The 21,354-nt window shown below is 32.6% G+C and overlaps 1 protein-coding gene across 1 annotated transcript in view; it reads left to right on the top strand.

The window, feature by feature from the left end:
- amon (prohormone processing protease amontillado) overlaps positions 1-21,354 on the top strand; it is a 210,908-nt gene that overhangs the window by 66,647 nt on the left and 122,907 nt on the right. Inside the window, exons 3-4 of the mRNA XM_072523666.1 lie at positions 198-441; positions 17,247-17,284. Of these exons, the coding sequence (XP_072379767.1) occupies positions 198-441; positions 17,247-17,284 (282 nt within the window). The remainder of the gene's footprint in view (positions 1-197; positions 442-17,246; positions 17,285-21,354) is intronic.

The raw sequence follows: 21,354 nt of genomic DNA, 5'->3' as shown, positions 1-21,354 counted from the left end.
TAACAATATAAATAAATAATAAACAAGATATAGATATAAGATAACTAAAAAAGATAATAAACTTTAGCCTTAATAAATAATATTGGATAAATGTTTACTCACCATCTTTATTAATTTCAATAAAAAATAAACAATGAAATAAATCATCTACATATTTAAAAGTTAAAGGGATATATTTTAATTTCGTTTAATTTTAGATTCATTCTGCGGTGCAGCAAACAGGATTCATTCGAGTAAAAAGAGGATACAAACCACTGAAAGTAGAAAATTTGGTAAAAATTGAACCCCATGAGGATCCAACTGATCCTTACTTTCCGCTTCAATGGTATCTAAAAAACACTGGACAAAATGGTGGTAAAGCAAAACTTGACTTAAACGTAGAAGCAGCTTGGGCACAAGGTATTACAGGGAAAAATGTTACGACAGCCATCATGGACGATGGTAAGTTAATTTTAACTAAATTTTTGAAAATTTACAAAAATTATTGTTTTTCCAGCAACACTCGTTTAATAATCGTGGTTTATATAGTTTATTAATACAATTTCTTCTTAAGGTGCCCTCTTCATTAGGGAAGATTGGCTATAACTACAGCAAATAGCTCTCTATCTTGAGCTGTTCTTAGTATCGAATGAATGTGTGTCCATGCCTGTCCAGTCTCTTACATTTTTCAGCCAGGAGCATTTTCTTCTTCCTGTACCTCTTCTTCCTTTCACTTTTCCTTCCATTATCAGTCGTAGGAAGTTGTATTTTTCTCCTCTGTAAATTTGTCCTAGATAACTCGTTTTTGTGGTTTTTACAATATTTACTAGTTCTCTCTCAGTTCCCATTCTTCTCAGCACCTGGTTGTTGGCCACGTGCTCTGTTCAAGAAATCTTCAGAATCCTTAAAAAAAAACACATCTGAAAGGCTTCTAGACGTCTCATACTTGTGACTCCGAGAGTCCATGTTTCCACTCCGTATAGCAATATGGAATAAATGAAGTATGTATGAGCGAGTATGAGTCTCTCGTATAATTTGAAAAAGTGACACAACAGCGAAATATGTCTATAGCTACTGGGTTTTTCTAGATCCTTTCCTGGTTTTAACAAGGCTATTACTTTAGATTTAAATGATTTTGTAATTTCGCAGGCTTTGCAGCACGTGTTATAAAGTTGCAGGATCAAATGTTTTGCTCCTTGGCCTAGATGCTTTATTTGTTCACTGCATATAGCATCCACAACTGCAGCTTTTCTATTTTTAAACCTGTTCATACTATCCCGAAGTCCTTTTAGTGTAAAAGGAGTTCCTAGGTGGTTTGTCTCCGAATCCAATCTTCTTCTAATGTGTGGATCCTTATATTGGTTCGCAGTTCTTCGGAGTTGAGCAGCGACTTAGTTTGCTGTAACCTTGCAAGGTGGTTTATGTTCTTTTGGAGCACCGCTAAGTTTTTTTACAAGGTTCCATGCTATTTTGCTACTATGTGTCATGTCCATTTTTTCCAGGGTCTCAATCCACTTTTCCTGTCTACCTTGACTTAGATGTTGGAGTAGTACTGCTCCGCAGTCAACCGTTTCTTGGCTAACAGGAAATAGAAGATTTCAGTAGAATAGAGGGTTTCGTATGTTCTCATTTGTTCTTTGGACTCGCTGGACATCCCGGGAACATATTGTTTTCTATATACTCTGGAGATAGCTTTTCTAGACACATTTTTGAATACCTCAACAAATTTTTCGTAGTTCTCTACTTTTAATTAAAGACGTAGCAGCTCAGAATCTAGCATGTCTGCATACTTTTGTCAGTTGGCCTTTTTGAAGTTAAATCTCCTTCTGAATGGAATAGTTTGTGGTCTGACAATTGGAAAGATATTTATACCAATTGATCTATGCTGAGTTTTTGGTATGGGGCCATATACGACTTTGGTACATCAGTCTCCGAGGTTATTACTTGAAAAACAGATATCAGGGTTATATCCTCTTTTCCAAACTTTGCTCTAAAAAGATGGTGGAAGTTTACGATCATGGATTAACGTGAGGCCACTCGTTTCGGAAAATGCTTCTACTGTGTGTCCAATTGCGTCCAATCTGCATAGCCCTAGAGTAAACTGTGACTGTTAAAGTCTCCCAGTACAAGATGGTTGGGTTGTGATTGGAAGTTAGTTGGGGTGAAAATATAAAAGGCTGGTTAGGAGTCTTGTATACCGAGGTTATTGTGCATTTTCCGATCTCAGTGTTTATTATCTCTATATTGTGTACATTTGTTGTTCCCATAGATGAGACTATGGTTTTAGTTCTTACAAATACCGCGCTCCCATGCTTTTTGTGTAGTATCTCCACCGTCAGTTTTATATCGGAGACTTTCGATCTCGCATTTCGTGTTCTTGTAGAAATCTGATAAGATGTCTTGTATGGCTGTAGTGATGCCCTCGATATTTATGCTCGCTACTGTCAGTGTTGGCTCTAAGAAGAACCGTTGTGGCTTAATGTTTGCCATCTGATTTGGTTTGGTCCGGTGTTGAAAGGATTAGTTATCTACTAGTAGAGGTTTCCAGGGGACGCCGTCAATAGTGTTTACTTTGTAGTTGATGTGGCACTATTGATCTCGTGAAGGCTCCTTCCTTACTGCCCAATATTATATATCTCTTCCAATCTCCCCTATTCCCTCTATCTCCCAACCCCACTATCGCCCATATCCCCAATAGTAATAGTTAATAATTTACACCCTGCAAATAATTTTACCTTAGAGTTAGAAAATAACAACATTATTAACTTCTTAGATTTAACCATTAAAAGGAAATCTACCTTTTCTTCATTAGAATTTTCAATTTTTAGAAAACCTACCCAAACTGATCATATGATACCAACATTGTCGAATTATCCTTTTCTACATAAGATGGCAGCTATTTAGTGTTATGTCCATATATTTCCTAACATCCCTATGTCACAAGAAAACTATGATAAAGAAATCACAATTATTAAACAAAAGCAAACACCAATGGTTTTTATTCTTCTACCATAGATAAGATCATTAGAAGGTCAATACTTAAAAAGAGACTAAATCAAGCTTTTAATGTGGAAAATAAACTCATCACTAATCCATTTATAGATCCTTATCTTTTTTTTATCATTTATCATTTATTATTTATAGAAAAAATACCAAGAGTATTTTGTAGTAACATCAGTAACTTAAACATCTCTTTTAAAACCAAACACAACATTGTCCATTTTTAGCAAAACTAAGAACCAAATTGATGAACAAAACAAAAGTGGTATTTCCAATTTGGTATTGTAACATGACTTATATGGGTAGAACAATGAGAACCCTGGCTCAAAGAATCAAAGAACATCTCAATAACACAGATATACAAACTTTAGACATCACATTAAATTTAATACTCATTTCTCTACTCCTACCAAAAACAGTTAAATTTTACATCATCCCAAATAAAAATTTTAGAAAAATCGGTAAGATAGTTTCGAAACAAATTCAGATTTCTGCTTTAATCTGGAGCCTTCTAAAAATTGCAAGGCATAGCCAGACGTTAATAAAGATGTTAATAGAGATATGGGGAATCTAAAATTTGCATTCCACGACATGTCTCGTCAACTAAGCAAAAATCCTTAACGAATTTGTTTCTTGTACTCATACAGAGTAGATCCGAATAAAATGAAAAAAAAAGAAAAGATTTGATTTCACGTTCAAAGCGTCTATGTATCTGTTGATACGTATTTCCACTTAATAAGTCTCATCAGAACAGTTATTCATAGCCGTTCTTAACGTGAAAAATAATCTTCTCTGTCTTATTAGGAAGCAACAATAAAATGGCTTCGTTATGGACGCAATAGCGACATTTGATAGAAAAATCGGTAAGATAGTTTCGAAACAAATTCAGATTTCTGCTTTAATCTGGAGCCTTCTAAAAATTGCAAGGCATAGCCAGACATTGATAAAGATATAGAGACATGGGGAATCTAAAATTTGCATTCCACGACATGTCTCGTCAACTAAGCAGAAATCCTTAACGAATTTGTTTCTTGTACTCATACAGAGTAGATCCGAATAAAATGAAAAAGACAGAAAAGATTTGATTTCACGTTCAAAGCGTCTATGTATCTGTTGATACGTATTTCGACTTAATAAGTCTGAGTACAAGAAACAAATTCGTTAAGGATTTCTGCTTAGTTGACGAGACATGTCGTGGAATGCAAATTTTAGATTCCCCATGTCTCTATTAACATTTTTATCAACGTCTGACTATGCTTTGCAATTTTTAGAAGGCTCCAGATTAAAGCAGAAATCTGAATTTGTTTCGAAACTATCTTACCGATTTCTCTATCAGATGTCGCTATTGCGTCCATAACGAAGCCATTTTATTGTTGCTTCCTAATAAGACAGAGAAGATTATTTTTCACGTTAAGAACGGCTATGAATAACTGTTCTGATGAGACTTATTAAGTCGAAATACGTATCAACAGATACATAGACGCTTTGAACGTGAAATCAAATCTTTTCTGTCTTTTTCATTTCATTTCAAAAATTTTAGACTTATCAATCTTTTAGAAGACCTTGAGATCTCCAAAGAAATAAAACTGAACCCTGGTTGTTGCTTAAACACACAAATCAATCTCAATTGCAAGTATAAACCTCTTTTTAAATTATTATGGGAAACTTTAGAGGAAGAGGACTGGTAATCAATCATTTGACAAGTTATTCTTCATTGAATTTTTACTTAAAATTCTTACAATTCACACTTACAAAACACTCAAATGTCCTACTTAGAAACATTAGAATCTAGTTTCTTCTTTATATTTAAATAATTTGTTTTAGGGATAACTTGTCGATTGAACTTTACCTTCAGTCAATTTTCAACATATTATTCTATATGATGCTATAGAAACCAAGATTAAAAAAACGAAATTTTGGAGAGTTTTCTTTACATGTCTTGTTTCATTATGAATTTTAATTCAGCAATTTTTCGATAACTTTAAGAATCTTAATTTTCTAATGACATATAATGTCAAATGGCATCTTTAAAAATCATTTAAAATTCTGTCATTTAATTTTGCTCATTTTATCTGTTGCTTCCACTACAATAAATGGTCGGGTTCTGACACTTGTACCATAACCAAAAATTGTTTAATGTGTTTTTTGTGGAGTCCAGTGTACAGTCCTTTTTGTGTTATTTCAATTGTGCAAAATTGAAAAAATTTTGATTGATCTCGTAGATGGGATGACGTCGATCTCCCCCATTTTAGTCAATTTTATACTTAGCGACCTTATCAATGAGAGTATCAGAAAGTTAGATTTCCGGGTTCCCTTTGTAAAGCGTTATGTCGACGAGCTGATCCTACCAACAACACCTGATAAGATTTTAAACACCTTATTAATTTTAAATAGCTTTGATTCTCACCTACAATTTACATGTGAATTGGAGAGGAAGAATACCATTCCAGGATAACACACTGGGCACCACGTGGTATAGACGTGGTATAGAAAAGAAATGGCTTGCAACCATTTCTTAAATTACAACTCTGGACACCCAACCAGGTATAAACATAACCTAGTACAAGCCCTTAGTGTTAGAGTACATACGTTGACACGTTCGCTGTACAAAGATGAACTAAATCTTCTTAAATCCATTCTCATTGGTAACTCGTATTTCATCACTATCATTAATAAATATCTAATTTCTAAATGTTACGGGCAATCTATTTCAGAAGCCCCCAATGGCGAAAAATTAGCGTCTATTTTTATAACATACAGTTGAATAATTCTTCGTCTACCCCAAAACGATCCACAAAATATGCTTTTCTCCCGTATTTCCCACAAAACACTAACAAACTTACGAAAATCTTCAGAAACTTACCCGTTACAATAGCCCCAAAAAACATCAGAATTGTAGGAAAGTTGTTTTCGAAGACCAAAACTCCATTGACCCCCTTAGAAGATACTAATGTTGTCTATCACATACGCTGTTCAGAGTGTAACTCCTGCTACATTGGCCAAACTAGCCGCTATCTTCAAGTTCATCTAATTTCTCAGAAAAGTTACATTGGGATTTCCAAACCCTCTTGTGCCCTAGCAAAAAATTACATTGTCAGAAAAGGAACAGCTACACAGAACGAGAATAAAGTTCAAACCATTACAGATAGCGACAATGATTAAAAATGTAAATGTAAAACTATATGTACCTATTACTTTCCCATAAAATAAAATTAATTAAGTTTTGAATGCAAGTTTTTTTAAGCTTTTGTATGAATTTCTTTCAGATATTCGAAGTAATTTATCGTGCAGCCTATTTCTTTTAGTTTCTGCAAACTTTTTTGTATTTCCCTTGGTTTTCTGTCATTTAAGAAGGATACGGAACGTTTCAATAATGTTTCAAGGCAAGTTATGTCTTTTTTATGCGATTTTCTGTGGAAGGTATCCACCGCATAAAACGAGACCTTATTATATATATATATATATATATATATATATATATATATATATATATATATATATATATATATATTATTTTCTTGTAATTGTTAATTTCGTGCTCTCACAACTTACCAATGCTAATTTTTACCTTCGGTTTTATTCAAGGCTGTTATATATTGCTATCTTGACAATGGGACAATGACATTAAAGAATTTCTATATATGTTATATAGAATATAATAATCTCAACGACTAGTAAGTTGCACTGACAATTTGTTATATATTGTAAATATTTACACATTCTTCTAATTACACAACTTGAAAAAGGAATAAAACAATTCCGAAAGCTAGACCAAAAGTCAAAAGAGTGTTTCTGTAACATCAGGGCCAAACTTTCTAACTGCAGCCCTAATAAACTGTGTTGTTTGTTTATATCTACAGTCACTGATAACCAGTATTTCTTTTATATATATATATATATATATATATATATATATATATATATATATATATATATACATATATATATAAAGGTAATAAAATTCTCGGAAGTGTATTCATATATACAAATAAGACTGAATTCCCCGGATTCCAGTTTTTTCCATTATCAAATATATCGTTGTCGACAACCCTCTAAAAAAGCAAATATTTGGAAGAAAATATACATTTTATTCGCTACACGTTTACCCTTTTTATATAAAATAACCATCTCGCAAGGATTTATATCTTTGTTCTATATGAAATGGCCTAACGATCATATTTTCCTTTTTACATCTTAAAAAATGTATGTTAGATTTAAAAATTGAATTATGTGTATTGCAATATAGTATATTTCTTGTCATAAATACTCATACATTATTTTTAATATCTGAATTATATAATGTATGAATTAATGTATAGTTAGAACTGTATACATAGGTAGTATCTTTGATCGAATCCACCACTTAATTCAGCTGATACGACGTCGATACGAAAGTAGTAAGTGCACAGTAAAAATAGACAACACACATTTCCATAATTTTAGAACAATAGCCTAAATTATGTTTAGTACCTTAAATACATTATGCAAAAGGTACTAGACGCATGGGAGAAGGGAGTATTATCGGTTGGAGGACAAAAAATTAGTTACCGAGATATGCAGATAAAACCTTAAAATCGGTTTAAAACATGAAGAAATGAAGAACATAATAAGACGTCTGGAGAAGAAAAGAAAATTGTATGGACAACAGCTAAATATGACTAAGATAAAAATCATGATGGTAGACAGAGCACAGAACAATCTTCATTAAAGAAATAGGGGCTTCGAAGTAGTAAATAGTTTCATATACCTGGGGTCTCTTATAACAAACGAAAGACAATGCGACAAAAAGATAGGTAGAAGGCTTACTATTGCAAGAACCTATAACGAGACTGGTAATAATTTGGAAAAACTCGACCATAACAGTGTACACAAAATTAAGGCTGCTATGAGCACTAATTTTTCACATAGCCACTCACATATATATTACAAACTTGGACCTAACAAAAGGAGATAACATAAAATAGAGGCTTTTAAAATACGAGTATATGATGGCTGTTTGTTAAGAATATCCTGGCTTGAACATCGAACAAATGTATCGGTACTAGAACAACTCAAAGTAAATATTAGATTACTTTATCCTTTGTGGACGGACTTTTTTTATTAGATTATTACAAAGAAAGGTGATACTATGTGGAACCACTACGCCACAACAAAAAAATTATTTAGCGTGAAATGGAATGAAACAATTTTTAAAAAAATAATGGGAAAATCCCAGTAGTTGGCTGTATACCATCGTTTAAAAACGATATTCCTGTCATCTCAGCCAGTTGGTCTGTGTTGTTTTAACTGACAAGAACCACGTGTTAAAAACCGAGCAGGGAGACATGTAGCTCCTCAAGTATTAAATTTTATCCAATGTCATCGACCTAGAGTCACCATATAATTTAATTTTGAAAAGATGTAAACCCATATATGGATGTCATAGCCACAAATTCATTGGTAGCTTCAACTACATAAGGCACTGAGGATGATCTGATTAAATCGAAAACGTTATGCTACTGTATAAATTTTGACGACACTTGTAAAAGTTTTAACTATATGTTTTTATATACTTAAATACAATTGTGAAGTGTTTTAACTTCTGTATGTTTTTTTTAACAATTTTTCGTTTCAGGTAGGCATAAACCTACATCACATACAGTACAGTGAATTCTTGTACGATTAGGAATTGTCTTGGTACCGCAGTATGTACAACGTACTTTGGCTTCATACTGAGATATATGGGCTGCTTTTGTCAGTTCACTTAACTTGTTTTTTGAACCTCTTACTGGTGTTTAGTTTATGTATGGTTCTTTTTTCAAATTTAGGTATTTGGGGGTCTGTTCCAATCAAACCGGTGGTCACAGCAAGTTTAACTCCTTTAAAAGACATTATGAGTTTAGTAATGTTATGTCAACAAAATGGAAAACAATTCTATATCAGCACTTTTTAAATTTTCTATCAAATCTGTAGCAAGATACTAATATATCAGACTTACCTACAAAGCCCATATATTTGTTGTAAAGCTTTTATTATTTGTTTACAGTGAAATTTTCTTCAGGTTTTTAAAAATTGCTAAGAAAATGAATGGGTTTTTTATTCATCCATTGCAGAGCTATCACACAATATTTACTTATTTTCCAGTTTGAGTCATTAAGTTAAGTTCATTTGGAAAACTTTTTCTATCTTTTTTAGCTATTCCACATACGTAGATCTTGTCTTTTAGCAAGTCGCATTGTAATGCAACAGAATTAAGTTATCGAAATAAACTTTATAATTTTTACTAACTAAATCTTTTGTAAGATCTTTTATTAGGTACTCTTACCCCGAGGTGTTGCTCCCTTACATCTTTTACTTTTCCGGTGCTTATTTGGAATTGTAAAACATATCCATACCTTAAAACCTATTTTTTATGGGCTTCATCGGCATGTATTGGCGTAAACTACTTCTTTCCTTGAACCTCCAACCGATTCGTCTATTGATTGTTGCCTGCTGGGATAAAATGAACTTTTGTAAGTGGTTGAAAGTCCCTCTATCAATGGTTTCACTTTGTAGAGTTTATCATAATCGTCTTTACCTTTCTTAAGTTCTAGTGAATTATCATTTATGTAAAGATAAGTAAGCAACCATCCAAATCTGTCACGCAACATACATGAAAAAATAAACTGATCCTTGAGAACAAAATTGGCAGACTAGAAATCTGTATCACTGTCAACTTTTTCACTCTCATCAAAAGGTTTATTTCCAAAAACACTTTATTTCTTTAACTGTTGTGGAAGTGTTGTTTTTGTTATGTTGTTGGACCAAGTATAAATTAGTTTGGAAAAAAGTGTATTTAATAGGTTCTTACTAAACAAATAAAGAGGAAGTCTCTAGAGAAAATCAACAGAAGTCTCTAAAGTAGCAGGAACATTTGATAAAACATTTTTTGAGAAAGGACTAAGTTCAGGGGCATTATTTGGGTCGGTTAGCCCAATAGAATACAAGGGAATCAACAAAATCGTTAGAAAAAAGTGCAGGGCGGCGAAAGAAAACTGGATGTCAACAATATGCCTAGAAATCGAACAACTTCAGGAACAATACGACACCTTTAATATTCATAAAAAAGTAAAAGAAATGACAGGCAGACACAAAAAGAGACAAACAACAGTATTAAAAAATAATAATAACGAAATAATTATGGGTAAAACAGACAAACTAGGGAGATGGAAAGAATACATACAAACTCTTTTTGACGACGATAGACCTTGCTCTCCACCATCCACAGATAGTCGAATAAATGAAAAAGGCCCAGCAATAACCAAAGAAGAAGTGATCCACGCAGTAAAATCTCCACGCAGAAAGATGGAAAAGCCACCGGTCCAGACAATATCAATGTCAAAATACTAAAACTAATTTCAGATAACGAAAGTAAAAACCTAGACTTAATAACAGCACTATTCAATAAGATATATGAAACAGGTAAAATACCAACAGACTGGCTAAAATCAACATTCTTAGCATTACCAGAAAAATCGAATTCCTCACAATGCGATGATTTTCGAATATGTATTAAGCTTGATATCTCATGTCCTTAAAACTTTTCTCAGAATTATCCATACACGAATTTACAAGAAGTGTGGGTTCCAGATGAGTGACACTTAATTCGGAACGGATTGGGAACACGAGAGGCTCTTTTTGCTTTAAATGTGTTAACGCAACAATGCAGAGACATCATGTAGATGTGTATGCATGTTTTATTGACTATCGAAAATCATTTTACTGCGTTAACCATCAAAAGATGATCGAAATTCTGAGAACAACTGGAGTTGACGAACAAGACTTGCGAATTATCTCAGAACTATACTGGCACCAAACGGCAACAATTGAAATAGAGCACACAACATTCGAAGATATACAAATCCGACGAGGAGTGAGAAAGGGTTGCGTCTTATTACCACTACTGTTTAATTTGTATTCAGAGAAGCATTAGACGAGGTCCAAGGCGGAATTAAGATTAACGGAATCAGCATTTACAACATCGGATATGCTCATGATATCGTCATAATAGCAAGCAACGCACAATAACTACAAAATATAATAAATGCGGTAGTTCACCACAGCGAAATGTTAGGTTTACATCTAAACGTTTCCAAAATTAAAACTTTAGTATTTTTAAAGACACAAATAAACGTACATGTGTATGCCAAGGGTCAAATAATAGAACAGGTAAATTCCATAAAATATTTGGGAGCAAATATCAATAGTCAGTGTAGTCGATTATTCAGTTCCACCGTGGAGCCACTAAGCGACAAGGATTACACAAATATACCAGAGATATATGCAGTATTTTTGAAACATTGCTAGAAGAAGAGGTACGATGGAGAAACTGATAACTGATGGCAGAGATGAAGGAAGCAGACCTAGGGGAAGATCTTCAAGTAATTGGATATATCAATAAAAAATACTGATTTATCGAGGGTTACACGAAGTGGACAGGACAGAGAAGGATGGAAGAGAATTGTAAAAAAAACGATATCACCACATCCCTAAGGAATTAGGACTGAGGAGGAAAATACAGAATCCATTCTCATCAAGAAAATAAGATTAAAGATAATATCTACTTAGGCGCATTTAAAAGTTCAAAAAAACTGGAGAATTATAAAGAGCCTAAATTATAAAATACCATCAAAAAACCAATATAATGCAAAGAATGTTTTAAAATTTCGTTGTAAAAAAGGAGCAGTATTTTAAGATAATAAAGATCTTAACAGACCAGACGTCCGAGTGAAATAATTTCTTATATATGAATAAAACCAGACGAAATTATCAACAAAAAGAGAAAACCTAAAAGAGACCACGATATTTCCCGAAATTTTTTTAAATATGTACCACAAGAATGTAAAACTTATGATATATTATAAAAAAAAATATGGAGAAATAGAAGTTAAAAAGTTCCACAGTAAGATGTACGGACTAATTATACGTAAAAACTCAATTAAATAATAACTCCAAGAAAATACGGCATATCACCATTCCTGTTCCGAGGCATAATCCTGTTTCTATGAGCTGTATGGATTTAAAGTCTATCAGTAGGGTGCTAACCTGACTGCAGACACCCTCCTCCTTTATCCGGGCTTGGGACTGGCAACAGTTCTGTCAAGCTACTCGATCCACATAAAGTCAATAATTTATAAAGCCAGTGTAAGACCAATAATGACATATGCCTCAGAAACAAGACCCGACACAGCCACAACGCAAAGGCTACTGCAAACGGCAGAGATGAGAGTAGTAAGAAGAATTACAAGATAGACGCTGAGACATCGAAAGAGAATTGAAGATATTAGAAGAAAATATAACGTACAGTGTATAAATTAATGAATACAAAATAGAAAAAAAAATGGAATAACCACATAAGCAGAATGGATGACCCGTGTCGTCAAGAGATAAGTCACCAATCGGCAAAAGAAATATCGGACGATCGCGCAAAAGTTGGAGTGACAACTTTCCATAGAGTTATTTATCCGCCAATAAACAAGCAGAATTTCTTATAAACAGGAAGAAGAAGAATAAGAAAATACGACATAAGAATAAGTAGCAATTTAAGCAGATAAAATAACAGAACACCACGTTTTCTCTAACTCAAGTGATGGAGAAAAGAATTGACTTGAAACCAATAAATACACACACTGTTTGTAGATTCACGTTCCTACACTCTCTGTTAATAGATATTATATGGTATTTATAATATAAGGAGTTTTAGAAAATGCACTCGATTTTGTAGGACAATAGGAGCTTATAAATATTTTAAAAACTTGTCAAATTGACAATATCTTCAACTTATATAGAATAACAGTATACGGAAGAACGAGATCAAGTAAAATGGGGAGTTAAAAACGGAAAAACAATATCACCAAATTTGTTAAATAAGTCATTGAAAAAGGTATTAAGTAAAAAAGAAGCACTACTAAGAAATATCACTAAAATGAAGACTATATTGGCTTATAAAGGGTTGGACACTTAAAGAGTTCACCCTCATATTCGACAATATTTATTTGATTTTGTGAAAATGCTGAAAGAGACTAAAACACACTGATTTTTATTCTTATTGAAACATATCTGTCATTTGTCAACTCCATCTCTTACAGTATTATCAACTAGCCTATATTTGTCCACCGCTGAACGTAGGCCTCCCGTAAAATTTTACACCTATTTCTATCTTGAAATTCTTGCATCCAATTTTTGGTGATTCGCTTTATATCATCCGTCCATCCATCCTAGTCGATGGTCGTCCTCTGTTTAAATATGCCTCTTGTCTTCCATTGCCCTTGCAATGGTCGCCATTCCAGGATTTTTGTGGTCCATCTATCATCCGTCACTCTGGCAACACGTCTGTCTCAAGCCTATTTAGCCAAGGCTATTTTTTCAACTACATCCATGACTCCTGTTCTTCTCCTTATTTCTAGCTTTGGTACTTTATCTCAAATAGTAATCCTAACATTGATATTTCCATAGCGTGTTGTATAACTCTTATTTTATTTATTATTCCTTTTGTCAGAGTTAGTGTTTTTGCAAAATATGTAAGGACTGCTAAAACATATTGGTTATAACTTTATTTTTAAACAAACTGGAATATTAAATTTAAAAATGTTGTTCAATCTGCCAAAAACAGCACATGTGAGACATATGCTTCTTTGTCTTTCAGTTGTTTACTAGAATTATCTCGGCTAAAGCAAATTTTATGTTATAGATATTTGTAAGCTAGTACTTTGTCGATGCTATGGCTTTCAATCCGAATTTTATCGCTGACTACAAGGTTGGTTATATATTTTTTCTTTAAGGTGTTAAATTTTAAGACCAATTTCTAATACGTCGCCGTAGAGCATTTCCAGCATTTTTGTAGCTTTTTAAAAACTCTATCAGATATTATAACGATATCATTGGCAAATCTAAGGTGGTTTAGATCCTCTCCATTTATATTAATTCCCATATTATCCTCTCGTACCATTCGCTTGAACAATTATTCGAGTACAGTTGCAAACAATGTCGGGAAGATAGTATCAACCTGTCCAATTCCATGTTCTCTTTGGAACTTTTTGGTATCTTCATGAAGTCGGACGCAAGCTATACCCGTTTCGTAGATATTTTTAACCAATGCAATATATCGGTAGTCGATGTGGCCGTCAGACATTGCTTGAAGCATTTTATGACTGTCTATAGCAGGGGTCTGCAAGTATTTTTGGGCAAGGTCCAGACATATTTTAAAATAGGTTTGAGAAGGTCCAGGAAAAAAAAATTGGCGAAACTTCGTGATGCGAGAAATGTAGAGCCAAACACAGTCGCAAGGTAAATGACCAATTTCTTGTAGTTTTCCTTTTTTTATGGAACATGTTTACTCCAAAATTCTTGGGTGGGTGCAGTTTTATGAATTTGCAACAAAATATCTTCCTATATGTCTATAATCTCCATTTGAAGAAAGAGCTTTGAAATGAGGAACAAATTCACAACATTACTCAATTTTCCTACACGAACGAGGATACACTTTGTATCAGATCACATATTAATTTCTTATTACCTTGTAGTACGTATTAAGCACATTTAAGTGTTGCAAAATGTTTTTCAGGAAAGCCACATACACAGTCTACAAATATTTTATTGCTCCTTGGGTTTAAAGTTTTCTAAGAAGGTAGATATTTCTTTATTTATTTGCCAAAACCGTTCAATCACTTGACATTTACTTAGTCAACGAAGATTGTTGTATTGAAGTAAGTCAAAAAGAAAAACTTTGAACTGCCTGTGCTGAGAAGCAGAATGACATCTCATAAATTAAAATTACAATTATTAGAATTTGAACTGCTTGCCAAACTTTTCTGCAGTTAATCTAAAATGGTCTGGTTTACCATCATAAACTGTTTGAATTCATCTGGATCCATATTTGATATTTATCTTAACAATCTAGTTATTGAATGAAGTCTTAAGCTGCCGTAAAGTTGATGATTAACCTCGTCACGTGTGGTCCTATAATAAAGGATGCTGAATAAGGTAGCTAGAACAAGTCAGTTCAAATCCGGCAAAAGCGTATTGAATTTAGCCCTTGCCATTTATATAATCACTTTGATTAAAAGTAGAAATTTGTATCGAATATTTTACGAAGTTGTTTTTATGAATAAAATTTTTAGATACTTATATTAGAATGAAAATGTTAGGTTAAGAAAATATTTAATAATGATCTTGAAAAGTATTGGAGATATAAAAGTTACTTCTACTTGAGTTATTTCCTATACAAATATCCATAGCTGAAACGAATTTTGCTTTCCTATCGTATCTGCACATTTTCAATATGTTTCCGAATAAACAACTATTCCCCAGTGGGATATGGGCGAATACTGTAACGCACGATAAGAAAATACAGAATAGCCTATTCGAAAAGTTTAAACGCACGAGAGCTTCCAATAATTGAATGCATTGTGTGAAAATGGGAAAATCTAGAAATTTCAAAACTTGTGTTATTTTGAAAAAAAATATTTATTAAATAAATTAGAACTTGATATGAACTGATATTAGCTTTAGAAGAGAGTTTTCTTTTTCTAAATATAATACCTAACATATATGTCAAACATAATTTCAGTCCTATTGCCCATTTGTAGTGAAATGTTTATATTGTATTACACCTAATGCAAAAAAATGTAATGTGTCGTATTTTACATATTAAAAATTAAGTGTATAAATAAATTTACAATACCAATAATTCCTTTTAAAGCAGTAATATCTCTCTATTAACATTTTTATCAACGTCTGGCTATGCCTTGCAATTTTTAGAAGGCTCCAGATTAAAGCAGAAATCTGAATTTGTTTCGAAACTATCTTACCGATTTTTCTATCAGATGTCGCTGTTGCGTCCATAGCGAAGCCATTTTATTGTTGCTTCCTAATAAGACAGAGAAGATTATTTTTCACGTTAAGAACGGCTATAAATAACTGTTCTGATGAGACTTATTAAGTCGAAATACGTATCAACAGATACATAGACGCTTTGTACGTGAAATCAAATCTTTTTCATTTTTTCATTTCATAATATCTTTTTGTTTTTTTTTTAACAACGAACGGAGATATGAAAATAATTTTTGAAACAAATAAATATTTAATACTTCAGTCGCCAGAGATGAAAATGTCAAACATATTAATTTTGGAACCCCAAAAAATATACAAAAAATGTTTACTACTTTTACCCCCGGGCTTCCCCCAAAAACCGCCATCGCAGGGGGTTAAAAAAGCAAAAAATTAATTTACCAAGAATCTACACCGTAAAAAATTTTTTTAAATAAAAAATGTAGATGAGATAATGTTAAACAAAAATGTTTATAAGCATTTTTGTGTAGAATGAACCGATTTCTTAGAAACAACGCTTGAAGCAACCGTCGATTTTCCATGTCAGATACGTCAACGGTAAAAATTCGATATCTTTAAAAATTGATCCCAAAAAATGACAATTTTACTACAACTGGTCAATGAAAGTGATCAATTTTATTGGTCTCACGAGAATCGTAAAAAATGGCAAGAATCTCGCCACGTTAAATTATTTAGCACCTTTAAAAAAACTAAGTTTATTCGCGGCAAAATACAAAAACTGCATACGAAAACTGCACTCTTTGCCTTTAAAACGCATCTTTAGTTTCGCCGATAGGAAGTTTGTATCAAAAGATATCGAATTGTTACCGTCGAGCTGATACAAATTTTACTGAGCATTGATTTCGCGCGCTTAACTGACATGCAAAACCGACGGACGCTGTAAGCGTTGTTTCTAAGAGAATGGTTCATTCTACACAAAAATGCTTATAAACATTTTTGTTTAAAATTATCTCAGCTACATTTTTCATTTGAAACGTTTTTTTCTACAGTGTACAGATTCTTGGTAAATCAATTTCTTCTCGTTTTTACCCGGGAAGCTCGGGGATAAAAGTGGTAAACTTTTTTGCATCTATTTTGGGGTTCCAAAATTAATTTTCTCTGCAAAATTTAGCTTGTTCGCATGATTTTTAGAGGTCAACTCTCTTACGACTGGACTATTAACCGTTATCACTTTAAAGTGATACATGAGTTTCAAACAATCCACTGAAATACAAACAAAATAAATACAGATTAATTGACAAGAATCAGTTTATTGACAAAATTATAGAAAAAAGTAATTAAGACGTACTATATTCTTGCTATATTTTTTCATATCTCTAACTGTTTAAAATATATAATACTAAATTATAAAAGATTATATATTAAACGGTATTCTAATAGAAGATTTTGTTTTGTTCCAGGAGTAGACTACATGCATCCTGATTTAAAATTTAATTACGTAAGTTTTTAACTGTTTATTTTAAATTAATTTTTATTTACTCGTATTTAAATAACTGTTTCTTAATATTGTGCTGAAGCTAGTTTCTTGTGGCATTTTAAAGTAATTACTATTTAAAAAGGAATAAGCCACAATTAAAGGTTAAAGTACGTTTATTGCCGTTTTAATTTCCACTTCGGAAATCGTTCTCAAAATACAAACAGTAGTAAATTAAACAAATTTTGTTTTTTTGTTACTTGGTGAAAAATTCTTCGTATAATTAAATGATATCTGACTCATCTGACTATCTGAATTATATTGACAATTCAGACATACATTATACATTTGAAAGCAGACGACTTTAAAATGATATTGCCAATATTGTTGAGTTGCGTTCCTGGGACGACTTTAGTTCATTCGATTACATGAAATTAACTTTAACTTAAGAATATGCGTCAGAAAAAATCATAGCATGTAATTTGTCATTAAAAAGGCAAACACGTGCCATGATGACAGTACAATTCTCCTTTTAGTGATTCCATAGTAAATTGTAAGGGAAAAACCGTGAAAAAAAACCTCATAATACTATCTCGACCTAGTAAGTATTTGGTCGTACATTTAGTTTACTTTTAATAAACACCAAATTCTGATTTCATATGTCTGTTATTTAAAAAAACCTAAATTATGTATCCTCTATACACAATAGGTCTCATTTAACATAATTAAAGCCGTTTCTAATTCCATTGAACCCTATGTTCATTATTCCAATATGTAAACACGCAGTTTACATATTTGAGATCTATCAAATTCTCTATTTTTAATATAGGATTGATGTTCACTTATTCTAACATTTAATGGCCTTGATGTTTCACCTAAATAAAACTGATCGCATTCACAAGGTATTTTATAAATACAATTCTTTGTCTTTTCTTGTTCATTGTTAGGTTTGGTTTTAGAGAAAATAGATCTTAATGTGTTTGTTGTTTTGAATGTTGTTGAAATGATTAATTTATTTCCTATCCTTTTTATCAGAAAAACTTAATGTATTCCTCCCAAATTTCTTGTTTTTCTTCTTCTGATAATTGGAGATCTCCATTGGAGTTTCCTATGAGTTGTGGTATTCACAATCAAATTACATTCTGCGTACTAACGTTTCTTTGTAAAAATGAAGTGTTCTTTAGTGAAATTGTAGATAATGGTAATTATACAGGTTTTTTGGAATATTTATCGGAATTCAATCCATTTTTGCGAGAACACATGACAAAATATGCAAGCTGCGACACCGTTACTAAAAACGATTTGTCCTCTAAAATATGTGATTAATTTATTTCTATTATATCGAAAGATTTACAACTCACAATAGTGAACGAAATAAAGGAAACCAAATTTTACTCCCTGATTATTGATTCAACACCTGATTTATCTTTAATTTATTTATTTAATTTTTAAATAATTTAGATTTAGACATCACTAACTGTCGGGGACACTGCTATCATAATGCCTTTAATATGTCAGGGGAATATAAGGGATTCCAATACAGAATAAAAGAACATATTTGTTCCTGTGGTGCACCCAGGGGGAGGGGTTTTGGGGGTTAAACCCCCCCCTCAGGACATATAATGTAAAAAATATATAAAGAATAGTAGGAAAATGTAACTTGTCTTTCACACGCAATACAAAAAATCCAAAACGCTAATTGAATAAATAAATTACCACTTTAAATATGTAGAACACAATAATTATTGTATAAATACACAATAATTAATACACAATAATTAATAATATTTTTCATTATATTTAGATATAGATACCTAATATTAGGCTTATGACAAAAGTAGACAGAACATGCGTCTACAGTAGCAGTAGCAGTAGCAGTAGCAGTAGCAGTAGCATCGCCTACAGGACTGTATCTGCGGCGGCCTTGTGGACTATCACGGTTTGTGTTCCTCTGCATGTGTTAGCAGTAGAAAAGAGACATCTCTATGAGAGAGGAGAGTATTTGACAACAGCTATAAAAAAAAGAAGAAATGGAAAGATGCCAAGACGAGTGGCATAGAAGTATACAGGGATAACACTACTTACCTAAAAATCGAAAATAGACTATCAGAGCCAGTAAAAATAACTAAAGGACTAAAACAAGAATGCAGTATGTCACCCTTACTGTTTAATTTAAATATTGAGGCAGCCCTCCAAAATTATAAAAACCACTGCCAGGAAATGGGAATCCCCATAAGAAATGACGTACTGTTTTCGCTGAACTTTGCGGATGACCCAGTCGTCCTATAGCTCAAGATTCTTATGATCTAGAATTTATGATAAAGCGTATATAAAGAGAATATGTAAAATGGGGGTTACAAGTCAGCATAAAGAAAACAGAATATTTAGTTATCAATTTAGATGCAAGGTTTGATAGTGTTGATAGACGAGGACGTGGAAATCAAACAAGTGGAAAAATTTAAATATTTATGTGCACTCATTGCTAAGAACGGCTTGGGAGAAACCGAAATTAAAAACCGAATTAATCAGGGACGTAAAATTGTAGAAAAAAAGAAACCATGGTTGAATCAGTTTTTTGTTACGGATTTGAAGTATGGACAATTAATTCAGACCTGGAGAGAAGATTGTTGGTAGTTGAAATGGATTATTTGAGAAGAAGTGCTGGAACATCACGGCAGGAAAGGAAGACCAACGAATCTATAAGAAATAACATTAATGCTACAGAAACGGTCATTGACAGAATAGAAAAAAGAGGTTCAAAATGGTTTGGACACCTGTTGAGAATGCCTGACGAACGCTGGCCCCAAAAACTTCACAAATGGAATCCCTCTGAAAGAAGAAAAAGAGGTAGACTTCGACGCTCATGGAATGAAGGAATTAGAAGAGCGATGGAATCGAAAGGTTGAGGAGCATGCCTTGGACCGGGATGATTGGCGGAGGAGATCGGGAATACGGCGATAGCCGTCTCCAAAATGTGTTGTATTTACAAGTAACAAAGTACATTAATCTCAAACGTCAATAAACTTATTTTAATCTTCAATTGTGGCTTATTCTCATTAAAATAGTAATTACTTTAAAATAACACAAAAACAAATAGCTTCAGAACAACAGATAAAAGAAAAGAGTGTTCTAAAAATGTCGTCAGCCTTACAGCGGCCACCCCACTTTCGGAGTACGGTACGTGCGACAGTCAACAGGATAATAGATAGCTGAATCTTTGGCACTGCTATCTTTAGTACTTTAAACTAAAACCCAAATTTTAGGGACTCAAAATGGGGGTAGCATAAAAATTTTAAACCCCCCCCCCTCAAACAAATTCTGGGTGCGCCACTGATTTGTTCTGCCTATTTTATACCATGCGCAAATCATTCATTAAATTTGCATGGAAATGACTACTTTTTTCATTATCGTTCAGTAACGATCGTTTTATCAAGTTCTACTAATAGGTGAAATGCCTTACAAAAATTTTGTAGGAGTATTACACCTATTTGTGACACCAGGTGGTCTGATCGTTCGGATGCTGTGAAATCCTTTAAAACAATCATAAAGAACACCATTTTCGTCAATAAAAGATGAAAGACTATTAACAATGTCTAAAGCTACCGGTTTACAAAAGAAACTTGATACATTTGAGTATGTATGGTATTTCCTATATGTAAAAAGATTCTCGAGAGAATAAATGCTTCAAACAAGTGTCTCTTCAACAAAAAGACGAATCCCTAAATACAACAGTTGTAATATATGATTCATTGATAGATTTTATACAAACTGATGATGATTTTAAAGATTTTGAAAAAGAAGCAAAAATAATTAAAGATTTTGCATATATGTACTAATGATAAAAATGGCAGAACATAAGAATATTATTTCATGATGAATTTCCAAAATACGAAATAAAATTTAGTGACAAAGAACATTTTGAAACATTTTAACAAAGATAATATTTTTTTGTTATAAGTATGCGATTCTTTAATTAGCAACATTAAAAAAGATCTTAGGGATATGAAACTATTAACAATAAATTCAAAACAATTTTTTATGATAGTGATGTTAGTGACTCTCATTAGAGGAATTAAAATGTTATGAAAAAGATT

This window comes from Diabrotica undecimpunctata, chromosome 2 (assembly GCF_040954645.1).
Source record: "Diabrotica undecimpunctata isolate CICGRU chromosome 2, icDiaUnde3, whole genome shotgun sequence".
Classification (NCBI taxonomy): Eukaryota; Metazoa; Arthropoda; class Insecta; order Coleoptera; family Chrysomelidae; genus Diabrotica; species Diabrotica undecimpunctata.
This window is presented reverse-complemented; position numbering and strand designations above follow the sequence as displayed.